Below are 12,116 nucleotides of genomic sequence, written 5' to 3' on the forward strand. Positions count from 1 at the left end.
CAGGATCCCTGGGGTGGCACGGGGAGCTCACTGCAGCTCCTTGTGACTTCCCTGGGCCGTACCAGCCTGGCACAGTACAGAAACTCCCCCTTTAAGGTGGAGGCTGCTGACTATTTCTGGGAGCTCCCTCCCAGCTAGGGACACCCCAGATGCCACCCTCTCCTCCAGGGCTGGAGCTTGTTGAATGCTGCTCTGATCACCCTGATCTAATGATGATGACGCTAATCATTTTCTAGCTGGGTGACTGAGCTTTATGGCAATGCAGAGCTAATCTGGCTCCTCCAGACCATTGACTTTAGCATTGTTTTACAAGGCTTTGATGAAGCCAGTGACACTAGACAGATGGCACTTGCTCTCCTGTGGCTGTGTCTCTTGTAGATGACTACTGACTTGCCTTCTATGACTGCTCGTTGCACACAAAACTGTAGTAGACACCAGAGAGTCAACAAGGTAAGCGGGATGTGAATTCCCCAGCTGCTGGAACAGGGCCTGCATGGGACAGCCTGGCTGAGCTGTGGCTGGCCTTGGCCCCCGTGACTCCAGCCAGGGTCAAAGATGGACTGACCTCTGCCCCAGGATGGCCTTGTCTGGATCTGGTGACMAGCCCTCCTGCCCTGTATGCTTCCCTGCCTTCACGGATGTTCCCTTGGGGTTTTTCCCTGAATCATGAGAGCATGTTGTGTGCTGTTGTAGCTGCCCTGCTTGCACRGAAACTTCAACAGCCATGAAAGGCAGCGTGCAGGACAGGCGGGGGTGATGCATCCCCCTCACTTACCCCTGTTCTGCAACTAAGACCCTGCCTGAATATTTCAGGGCCGGTTCTGTGGGTGCTCCCAGATAACACATATATTTCCCCCTCCCCTGTTTCAGCCTGATTCCCTGAGCCTGGTGGCTCCTGCTGTGTCCCCACTGAGGAGGAGGCCAGTTGCTCCCTATGGTGAGAGGCAAGGGTRCTCTGAGGCTGGTATCAGCTCTGGAGAGCCCTTCCCCAGTAGCTGGGCCCTGCTGCCCAAGCTGGCTTTGGCACATCCTTTTCCTGACCATCACCTCCTTTCAGCTGCTCCCGGTGCCATACTCTGATGGCTGCCCTATGCAGGAGTCCACCCTTGCTACCCCTTTCCCCTCTTGGAACTGGAGGAAGAGGAGCAGGGCCCTGCACCTCCAGCTTAGCTGRTGGGAGGGAAGGTAGAGTTTACTTTTAAGTGCCTGCAGTGGGTGCTTCACCTAAGCTCCACTGTCTAGAGGCTCTCCTGGCCCTGTGTCACTGTCTGGCCTCACGACCTGCTGCAGCTATTTCTCCCCCTGTGCCCTATCCCCTCTATGCCCCCTTTAGCAGACCAGATGCCCTGGTGATGGCTGCAGCTGGGCAGCTTGTGACAAGCCCTTGGGCAGGATAAGCCCATGATAGAGGCTACAGCTCCCTGGGGGAAAAGGACAGAGGGGTGTGTGTGTGTGTGTGTGTGTGTGTGTGTGTGTGTTGCATGGAGATGCTTCTGTGTGTGTATGGATGCACGTGGACTTGGCAACATGCGGAAAGCAGTGTGGCAGCTTGTGTGGAGGTCTCTGCATGTGTGCGTTTGTGCGAGTGTGTGTGCACAAATGCGCAGGGGCACGAACAAGTGCATGCACAAGCATGCATGTGCATGCACAAGTGTGTGAGTGAATACACATGTTTGTGCACTGGCATGTCTGGGTAGGTACAAGCATATGTGTGTGCATGCACAACCACGTGCGATTGTGSGCCCAGCTGTACAAAGGAGACACCTGGCGGTGCGTCTCCTGCACTGCCCTGTCTGGGTCCCGCTCACGCACCCCTGTGCCTGCCCCTCCAGCACAGGCACAGGAGGCCTTATCCCCAGAGGAGATGGGGGGCAGAGGAGGCGTTGCCCCAGTATTGGGACGTGGCAACCTGCCCAAAGGGGATGACCCATCTAGAAATCTCTGCCTGCCACCGCGGGACGGATCTGGGCTGAAAGGTTTGCAAAATAATTATAAATACCTCTTGCTGCCTGGCTGGGGCAGGGCTGATTCATTTTCTTTCCGTAATCGTTGCATTGCATCTGGTACAAACAGCATTTAGTGTGTGTCTTCTCTGTGCCCTTGCTAAGAGAGGGAGAGGTAGAGATGCTGCTGTGCTGTCCTGCATATTATAATTTATTTTATAGATATTAATTCAATGAGGCTGTTTATTCCCTTTAGAGCTGACCTGGAGCCCTGATCCCTCTTATGTCTCATGCCGGGAATGGAAGGGGTCAGGAATTTGCAGAGAAGAGTGAACCCTGGTTAATGCATAAGATGCTGGMAACTGCAGCGTGGGGGATGCCTGAGCAGCTCTGAGTAGAAGCTAGGCATCCTTGGCTCCTTGGTGGCTCTCTTCAGGAAGCCAGAGAAAGCATCTGAGATGAGGTTAGCTGGAGACCTGGTCAGTTCACATTGCGGTGCAACAGCTCTGGTACCGTAGCAACTTCAGGGCCCTCCGCTGCCTATATCTGCTCCAGCTCCCAGAGGATGAGGTTGCGCCTGGCCAGGATCTTGGCAGCTCTCTTGGTGAGGAGYTTTTCCTGCACCAGGGTCTGCAGGATTGTATAACTCTGCAAGTTGCAGTGTGTCAACATGGGCCCTGGGTCAGGGCAGGCAAACAGCTCCAGGGCTTCAGCCAGACCCTGCAGTGCCTTTACTGTTGCCAGTGCACTGCCTTCATTCAGCTTCTGCTGAAAGTGTTTTCCTAGCAAGTTCTTCAGCTTGTAGGAAGATGCCGTGGGAAACTTCTCTCTGATGATGGGCAACATGTCCAAGTAACCACCCACAGCGTGGCAGAAGTCCACTTTCCTGGYTGTGGCATCCAGAGCTTTAAAAAGAGCAGGCAGCTCTGGTGCCCAAAAGTTATAGATGACCAGGATGGGCCTGGGGATGGAGTGGAGGTACCAGAGGAGCTGCTCTATCGCTGTCTCCAAGGGGATGCCCTGAGAGAGCAGTGTGAGCACTGACTCGGGCGTCCGGATCAGAGCCTTGAAGGTGTGATCTCCGTTGGCTGCCGCTATCTGCATGATCTGCTGAGCTGCAGAGGAGAAAGCGCAGGGCTCTGGTGAGGGCTGGGGAAGTGAGAGGACGGAGCTCCAGCCTGCCAGGGCAGCGAAATGCTCCTGAGCCAGCCTGTCCCTCTCTGCCCGTGACAGCCCTCCGTTGTCCCCTCAACCCCTTGAAGGGCAGAGTAATTCGCTCACTTTTCTGGTCGACCTTCAAGTCGAAGAACACCAAGGTGCTCAGCCCTGGCCCATGGTCCCAGGGGCTGGCAGAATCAGTGCTGTGGTGTGCAGTGCTGCTCCTGGAGGGCTCACTAAAGACCTGCAAAAGAGCAGAGAAGGGGGCCAGGTCCCAGCTGCTGACCTGAAGTTGCCTGCTGTGGACCTGGCTGGGAAGGCATGAGCTGTAGCTTTGGGTGCAATGCAATCCTGGAGGCTTTGAGCAAGGACCTGCTTGTGTGTGATGCTGCAAAATCCACCGTGTCCTTGCACTGCCAGGGAAGAGCTGGGCTCATGTCATGTCTTGCAGGTAGGCAGGCTCATGGTGAGTCCCAGGGAGAGCCCAGAGGCTGGGCTGAACTTCTGGCAGGGRTATGGCCAGGTGAACAAGAGTGGAGGCCCCAGCACAGCTCTTGCTAACTGAGCAGTGAGAGCGAGACACCAGCCAACAAAGCAGACAGTCTCYAGGTCCTGGGACGTGCTGTCCTTTTCTCCACTCCTCCATAAGGACACGGCCTCAAGCTCAAATATCGGACATAAATGTGACTGAGTAACCACAGTATTAGATGGTAATRGACCCGAACAGGAAGAATTTGGTCTAAATAGGAAAAGGAGAATGAATCGGGCAAGGGGGAAGTCCGATGTCTGTCTTTGCTGTGCTTGTCCTTGCACAGCATTTCCCAAGAGGAGTAAGTAAACCCGGCCACCTGGTTGCAAAGGAWAAACTGAGGCATGGAGTGGGGATGTGCCTTGCTGGATCCTGCTAACAAGCCCTGCACAGAGCAGGAAAGAGCTTCTAATGCTTCTGTAACCAAGGCCCTCAGTAGAGCATCCCTCCCCTGCCAGGCTTCAAACAACCCCTGCGGCCTCAGCAGGGACAGGCATGAACAGCAAGTATTTTCCGATAGGAAGAGCAGGCCAGTGTATTCAAGAGGCTCTGACTTTGTCCTTCTGCCCCTTCCCGCAGGGATGACCCTGCGCAGCCAGGATGAGAGGGGAGTTCAACGTGGCTGCTCGCAGCTTGGCTGCCGTTTCTCTTCCCCAGATAGCACTGACCACTCTGCGGCAACAGGACGCACACCTCCCTGCACACCTGCGCTCCACGCACTGGCTCTCTGCACCTTCACTAGAGCAATTCCTTACTTCTCTTCCCACTTGGAGACGGAAAATCCTGGAAAGGAGACCAGGACTGCTGGAAATGCAAYGGGACAAGAACTGCAAGTACATGAGCAGAATTAAGTGATTTCTTATCCCTCCTCAGCCAAAGGGAGCTGGGTGATCGGAGTTGCCTTTAATGCCAGGTGAAACAGGGGGAGGTGTTTTAAGGCATGGGTTCATCTCCCTGGMAAGGGATAGGGGCAGGATGGTGACAGCGACTGGGTGGTGGCAGCTCCTCATGTCCCTGCAGCCTGGCTGTGCTCCTCTGGCTGTGCCTTTAATGACCTTGTTGTCCAGAGCCTTGGAAAGGGGCAGTAAGGGAGTTAGATGAACCAAACTTGGCAATGTAATGCAATCACAGATGCTCTTGTTACCTAAAATAGCAACTAGCCAAATCGAATTTATATGCAAGAAGGCTTTATTGAAGGGTGAGACAGAGAAGGAAAAATATGCAGGATTTGTTGGGGGTGGTGGTGGGAACCACGCATTCAGTTCAGACACATGCACTCATACCAGCAGATGCAGTCCTGGATGACYGACCAGCAGGTCCTTGCAGAGCCAGGATCCCAGGAGCAGACCATGTGCTTGCAGCTTCAGTGCGGTGTGTGTACCAAGACAATTCCCAAGTGATCCACAGTTCCCTTCCCCCTCCCCCCCCCCAGTATTGAAATCTTGTCCTCTTACAAGATGTCTGAGTCTCTAGGTAGGTCCTCAGCCTCTACCCCCTGGACTGTGCCATGTGATGTCCAGGATGTCCAGGCTACACCCAGGTGCCTTAACGACATTGCTCAGCTTTTTTTTTTTTTTTTCTTTTTCCTTCCCCTCCTGTTCTCACTGCTCCCCCAGCTCTCAAGGTTGCATTTTTAGTGACTAGCAGCTGGCCATTAGTGAGTTGCTTACAGCCCTGGGATCTCCATTTTTGCCTCTGCCCCTATCTTCAACACCTTTGCTGTTCTTCTGTGCTTAAACTCCGTATTGTAACAAAAGACACCTGGTTCACACAGCAGCATGAACATGCAACAAACTGGTAGTTAGGAGACCCCAGCACCAAGCTCTTTAGAAGTTAGTGCAAAGCTCATGGCCTGGTTCTAGCGAGGGCCAGACAGGGCCACTGGCAAGCGGAGAGAGAATTTGGTGAGTGGTTTTAGCCTTGCTGCTCTTTTCTCTGCTAGGCATGAAGTGGGACAGTGAGGAAAAACAGCACAGAAAAATGAATAAGGAAGACAGCAGTGGGCTGGGATTTATTCTGGAAACAGCTTTATTGAAGAGTAATAAGAGCTTCTGTATTATTAGTTCATACAAAAAAGGCTTAGCTCCTCATTCAGCCAGTGCCACCAAAACAGCCCCCCTTAATCCCAAACCAGCCACACTTGCTTTGCTTTCCAGAGGGATCTCCTGCTAACGCTGGTGGTTATGAAAACGCAGTGGAGATCCTGTGCCCTCACAGAGGGCTTCTTGTTCACTTGCTCAACAAATGGTTTGCAAGATGAGCAGCCAAAATCTAGCCCTATGTGCTTGGAAGGTGAGACTCTGCCTTTTTCACATGGTTACGGCAAGGATAAAACCTGTATGCCTTGGTGGCTTGGTACCATGGAGGGACTCCAGTGATTTGAGTGGCTCTGGAAAGGGCCCAAGTTTGGTTCATCTAATGACCTTTGCCTGGGTCATTAAGTTGCAACAGATGAGCCTTCTTTGGCAATGCTATAAAATCTCATTGTGGGGAGCTCTGAAGTGGACAAGTGCCACTTTGGGAAGTCTTGGATGGGTGCTACTTGCTCTGGTGGCTCCCAGGAGTTTCTCTGCCTATTTTGGCAGCAGCACTGTTTCGCTCTGCCTCCAAGCATGAGTGCTACATTCAACTCAAACTATCTTTTTTTTTATCCATAGATTGACTTTTAGCTTCTCAGCGAGGCTTAGCCAGCTGTCCCTACCACATCCCAGTCTTCACAAGGAAATTTGCTGTGATAATTTGCATTTGAGTGGGGTGCTGAAGGGACTGAAGGGGGGCTGAATCTCTCTTAGGAAAAGAAGAGCGAATAGCAATGGGTGTTTGCTGAGCAATCCTCCCTGCAGCTGAGATCTGCAATTATCTGAGCACTGCCTGAGGCTTAAACAGAAAAGAAGTGGTATCCTCTGTCTTCATGTTGCTCTTCCCCTGCCTGTGTTCGAGTGCTGCACGATGGTCTTTCGTAATGAAGCGCCAGGAGCATGCTGGTGGGTGATCAGATAAACTACTCACCCTGCTGGTTCATCCTCATTTGACCATGAGGCAGAGCCCCAGGCCTGGGTGAGATTATGCCTATCAAGTCTATAGGTGGGCCTAAGGAGCTGTACCTTCCTTCACAAGAAGCTATAGACTGACTTGAAAGRGTTGTCTCGGGAGATCATTTGCCTTGTGCCACCCATGTGTGATCCCACCTCAGTGCAAATCAGAAGGGAGCAGAGCCCCATCTGCTCTAGAAGGGACTTGCTGATTGCAAGAGAGCCTAGACCATGGTAAAGGTGGGCTCCTGTCCTATCCAGGGGAGCTTAGATTTGAGATGGCTTGGCCTGTCWGGCTGAATGTTTCCCTGTGCTACTATCCTGGTTTCAAGCTGGTTCCCCTGATCGCTCCGGCTTGCCCTTGGCTAGCGGTGAGCTGAGTACAGTGCTCCCACCCRCCTCCATCTTTGCAACGGAGACCACAGGGTTCTTTATAAGAGAAGCCAAAGTTTGCCACCCTCATCTTCCAGCTGGGGAAACTGAGGTGCACTTAGAGGAGCAATGGAGTCAAAGAGGAGAGGCCAAGATCCCTCCCAAGCATCCAGGCCCCCCTTTATGCATTGTGCAGTGAGCTCTTTTCACTAGAGCAAGCAAAGAGGAGGAAGAAGTCACAAGCAAGTCTGGCTTGGATCTGGCCCAGTTTAAGGAAAGACACTCCAGTGAAGGATCGTGTGCGACACTCCAGTGAAGGACTGTGTGCAGGGTGCAGAAGATGCTACTTCTTTTCCCTGCTGCTACAAGCCAGTTTGGTGTCCGCCCGCACACAGGAGCGGGGAAGCGGAGATTGCACTGGGCGGGGGATATCTACARCGATGCAGGAAAATGGGGCATCTCTTTGGTCACCCTCCTCCTGAAGAAGCAAGGGGAGAAGGAAGACTCGAGCCTGGTGGCAGCAGGGCAGGCTGTGGCTGGCTTTGGCAAGGGCCAGCTGCTGTCTTCTGGCACCCGTGTCACAGGGCCAGGGGACCACGGCCCAGTCCTGCTCAGCAAGGAGGGAGGTCTGGTGTTACACTCACCACAGTTTCTTCCTCGCTGTCCTCTGAGCTGCATATGATGATGCTGGTAACTTCTGTGGAAGGAATGAGATGGTGTTGAAGCTTTCTGGGGCCAGGGGAGGAGACTGATTCTGGAGCAGGAGACTTGCGGCTGGCTAAGCAGAGTCCCTCTGGTTTTATGATGGGATGGGAGGACTGGTCTTGTTTACTTCTGACTTGTCCGACCTTTCTGCAGTTAGCCAGAGGGCAAAATCTTCTGTGATGAGCAAAAACCCACCCAGCCAAGGTGGACCCTGCCCACCCTGGGGGCTTTCTCCTRCCTCGCCATTCCCAGAGTGGAGTAGGAGCCCTCTCCAACCCTGTTTAAACCCTATGTGGATGTTGCTCCAGCTGGATGGCATTTCTCCCCCCTCTTTTCAGGGACCTGACTTTTCCCCGCTGATGGAGCAGCGTACGGCTGAGCTGCAGGATGTGTGGGTACGCAAACTTCCCGTGGGGCGGGATGTGCTCAGTGTCGGTCACTAAACGTTGCAGCRATCGCTGTTTGCTCCAGGTAAATCCAGAGCTCCTAATCACTGGAAGTGAAGTATCTCCGTGCACCTGCCCTGCTTTCACACTCTTGCCCAAGTGAGCTTTCTGCTGCATTAGGGACAGGACAAAAGGTTGGACGGAGCATCTGCATTCACCCTGCACCATTGCTCTTGCCTTCATCACCAGGGAAGCTGTTTCCACACTGCTTTGGACCGAGAGGGGCTTGGCCAAGGCCACCGAGTGCATGCGGGGTGCCARGGGCTGGGGAAGACGGGAGACTGCTTTAGAGGGAGAGATGGGGTAACACGAAGCAGGGCTGTGTCCTGCTGTCCTCACCTGTGTCATCAGCACRGCTCCTAGAGGCCTCGGTGGCAGGGATGCTGCTGCAGTTTTGGCTTGGCGTGGAACTGCTGGGCCCCGCCCTGCCATCCCACTGGTTTGAACTGGAATTGCTGGGTACCGGCCCGTTGTCACACTCCAGCTTCAGCAGCTTGGGCRATCTCTGGCAGCCTTTTTCCATGTGGTGTGACCTCCACTTGGGCTGTGTGGTGGTGAGGGGAGCCTGGCAAGGGAGAGTGTGGAGGTAAGGGCTTGGGAGGGCTGGGATGACATGTCCCCCACAGTGCATGCCTGGGCAGGGGCACGTAAAGTGCCCCTGATTCAGACACCTGGGAAATGAGCCCCCATGCAGGAGGGGCTGCAAAGCTCGGAGATATTGTCCCTCATTTTCCCACCCCTTTGGCAGGTGGCTGTTTTTGTGCTGTGGTCCCCATAGAGCCTTCTGGCTCACTGTGCCACGTGTGCCCGCACCTCCTGAGCCGCACAGGCACTGGGGATGGGGGCTCAGGAGGAGCTGGCATCTCACAGTAGGCACTGGGAGGATGCCACCCCAGCTGGCTCGGGGAYGGCCCTGCAGGAGTGGTCCTTACCGTGCTCGCCTGCATGTCCCCGAGGCTAATTGTGAAGGTGGGCACAATCCCTTGGCTCCCAAGCTGGTCTGGCTCCTCTTGCTGGGGAGAGAGCGCAGAGCAGCGGTTAGAGTGAGGCTTCAGACTAGTGGCTACAAAATAGGTTCTTCGCTGTCCAGGTAGGAAGGTCCTCAAGGTTTTTCATGTTGACTAAGGAATTGATGGGATGGGATGGGGAAGGGTAAGGCTGGCCCCTCGGGGAAGGCTTGCAAAGATGAGAGGAAGGGGGAGATCTGCAACTCATCTGACGCAGGAGCTCCCTCCCATGGTAGTGCACTGGGAAGAAATACAGGCATCTCACCAAGTCATTCTCAGGGGCCACATCAACCACAGGGACAGCCTGGGAAGCAGCACCTGCAAAAGAGAGAAGGGCGAAACACAGCTGGAGAGGGAGCTCTGATCCAGGGTTGGAGTCTCCAGAGCACCCACCCAGTCCTGCTGGCAGCCAAGCTGGGAAATACATGCCAAGATGTTACAGAAAGTAAAGGGTAGTTCTTTTCTCCTTCCCATTCCCTTCAGCCCTTCAATTTGGGATGATTTAAGGGGTTTAGGAGCACCCAGGAACCCAGGAAGTTCAACAAGCAGCATCGYTGCAGGCTGTTGGATCAGTGGGAGATGAGGGAAGGGCTCTGACCATGTTCCCTCCCTGCAGAGGCAGAAGAGCAGCAAGTGGGTTGGGCTCAGYCTGGACGCAGCCTCTCCTTACCTGTCTGCCCGGTCACTCGTGCCACCAGTGCCTGGAGCCTGCTTCTGCACTCGGCAAAGTCCCCGGCAGCCTGCACTCGGCCCCCGGCCACCGTGGGCTGCAGCCTCCGCAGATCCTCCAAGGAGTCCTTGATGAAGGGCTGCATGTCCATCACCTCCTGCTCCGTGGCGTAGAGGCTCATCTTCTCCACAAGCCGCTCGCCGGCCTCCATACGYCGCAGCACGCCCTCCACGCGCTGCAGCTCCCCCACCAGCTCCCGGTGGCCCTGCTCCCGCCGCGTCTCCACCAGCCCCAGCAGCTCCTCTTCCTCCTGCCGGATCAGCCGCACCAGCTGCTCCACGCGCTGCTGGATCTGCTCCCGAGTCTCACTGCTCACCTGCTCTAGGCGGGCCGCCTCATTCTGCAGAACCTTGTAGGCATCTTCAAAGCCACTTTTCCTCTGCTTCAGCTCCAGGCTCATGGTGCGCAGCTCCTCCTGCCTCAGCTGGATCTCAGTTCGGATGTCGCAGTAGAACTGGGAGTGTTTGCTGTCCAGCAGCGCACACGAACAGCATAGGGGCTTCTCACACCTCTTGCAGTAGATGCTGTGAGGAAATAGAGCGCTGTTCAAGGTTAGTGCATGGTCCTCCCTTCCCTTCCCAGGGCCTTTGAGGGGGCAAAAAAGCAATTCTGCTGCACTGCGCACAATTTGCCCCATGAGGCCCTAGGGRAGGGTCAGCCTCCTTTTACAGAGAGGAGAAACTGAGGCATGAGTCAGGGAATGATGTGCCCCAGGCCATTGGTGGCAGAGGTGGGCATGAAGCTGGGTGTTAGCCTGATTTTTTTTTTTTTTTTTTGTATTTAACCCCTGCAGCACTGGTCATGCAAAAATCAGCTTGCACTGGGCAGGGCTGCTGCAGAGCAGAGCCTTGGAAATACCCATTCTTCACCATCACAGCTCCCTGCTCCCTTTCCTCCTCCACCCTGAGATCCTCTGACAGAGAAGTCCCCTGAGCAGGTGGTGAAGGTGCTGCTCTGACCTGGTGATGTGGCCCTGGTCAGTGTGGCCAGGACTGGAGCAAAAGAGGCTGCAGGATTTCCTCGTGCCTTCCAGGAACTGGTGTGCTGATTCTGCCCTCAGCTCCTCCACCTTCCTGGCCTCATGGCTCCTCTTCTTGAAGAACCACTGGTGGGCCTCAAAGCAGGTGAGGCAGAGAAACTCCTCGCACTCAGAGCACCAGATCGCCGCTGCCTCCTTCCGGCACCGGCTGCAGTCTAAGCCACTGCTGTTGATGATCTTCTTGTAGACATTCAACCTGGCCTGCAGGCTGGTGAATAGCAGGTTGTCCCGGTCGGGGATGCCGCTGGCCTGCGGGATGGTGGTCCGGCACACGGGACACTGGCCGACGGGCTTGTTCTCGCTGAGGCAGTTGAGGCACAAGGTGTGGAGACAGGTGAGGAGCTTGAGGTTGGGCGATTCTTGTTGGCAGCCCTCACAGAGAACAAACCGGAATTCCTCCTCCAGTGTCTGCGAGCAGGACGGAGGGGGACAAAGGGACGTTCCTGCCTGGTGGCTTGTTTCCATGTGGGCAGCAGCTCCGTGTCTGTCTCCTCCTAAGTGGAAGGTGCAGTAAGAGGTCACGTCAGTGCGCAAGACCTGAGGAGGGTCAGGTGGCCCTGGTGGCTGGCTGAGCAGGGGTGACCTCCTGCAACCTATTGTCCTACCCTGGTGGCTCCAAGCCTGGCTCTGCAGCTGGGGCCACAAATGGCACACTGCTGGTGGGCAACTGAAGTTAGCTGCCACACTCYGGGGAAGGGAGAATGGGGCCACAAGGCGGGCAACTGGCTTGTCCCCATCCTCCATGCCAAGGGAGCCAGCAGAGGACAGCCAGCCTCCCTGCGGTACCCCCCCCACCACGTGCATGTCTCCATGCTCCTCCCTGTCCCAGGACAAGGCTAGCAGCTGAGGAGGTTGGATGAGAGCTCCCTGGCAAGGTGGGGGGCTTCGGGAGCTGGTGCTGCACAGCTTGCTGTGGGCACCTTGGTGGAGACTCTCTGCTGTCTAGGAGGGTTGTGCTCCCGCCGCCACCTCGCTCTCTGCAGGGTGGGGAGCAGTGTGGGTCACCTGCTGTCTGCCAGCCTCTCCTAACCTGCCCCCCCACGCCGTCAGGGTCTCTCCCCTTCTGGGTTTCAAAATTAGGGGCGGGAGGCGCGGAGAAGCCTGCAAGCGACTTTTGTCTCATTTTGCTGATGTCGTCCCTTCCGGCTCCTGGAG

General features: G+C 55.2%; 1 protein-coding gene across 1 annotated transcript in view; it reads right to left on the reverse strand.

Annotated features, from left to right (window-relative positions):
• Positions 1–2,138: 2,138 nt before the first annotated feature.
• The window catches only part of PML (PML nuclear body scaffold), an 11,707-nt gene continuing 1,729 nt past the window's right edge, over positions 2,139–12,116 (reverse strand). The window contains exons 3-10 of the mRNA XM_085304004.1: positions 10,882–11,455; positions 9,863–10,446; positions 9,458–9,510; positions 9,118–9,198; positions 8,525–8,750; positions 7,679–7,731; positions 3,225–3,345; positions 2,139–3,058 (exon numbers count right to left, since the gene is read on the reverse strand). Coding sequence (XP_085160130.1) covers positions 2,484–3,058; positions 3,225–3,345; positions 7,679–7,731; positions 8,525–8,750; positions 9,118–9,198; positions 9,458–9,510; positions 9,863–10,446; positions 10,882–11,455 — 2,267 coding nt within the window. The 3' untranslated portion in view covers positions 2,139–2,483. The remainder of the gene's footprint in view (positions 3,059–3,224; positions 3,346–7,678; positions 7,732–8,524; positions 8,751–9,117; positions 9,199–9,457; positions 9,511–9,862; positions 10,447–10,881; positions 11,456–12,116) is intronic.

The sequence above is a fragment of the Rhea americana genome, unplaced genomic scaffold (genome assembly GCF_003343005.1).
Source record: "Rhea americana isolate MKP2758 unplaced genomic scaffold, rheAme1 scaffold_201, whole genome shotgun sequence".
NCBI classification, from domain to species: Eukaryota; Metazoa; Chordata; class Aves; order Rheiformes; family Rheidae; genus Rhea; species Rhea americana.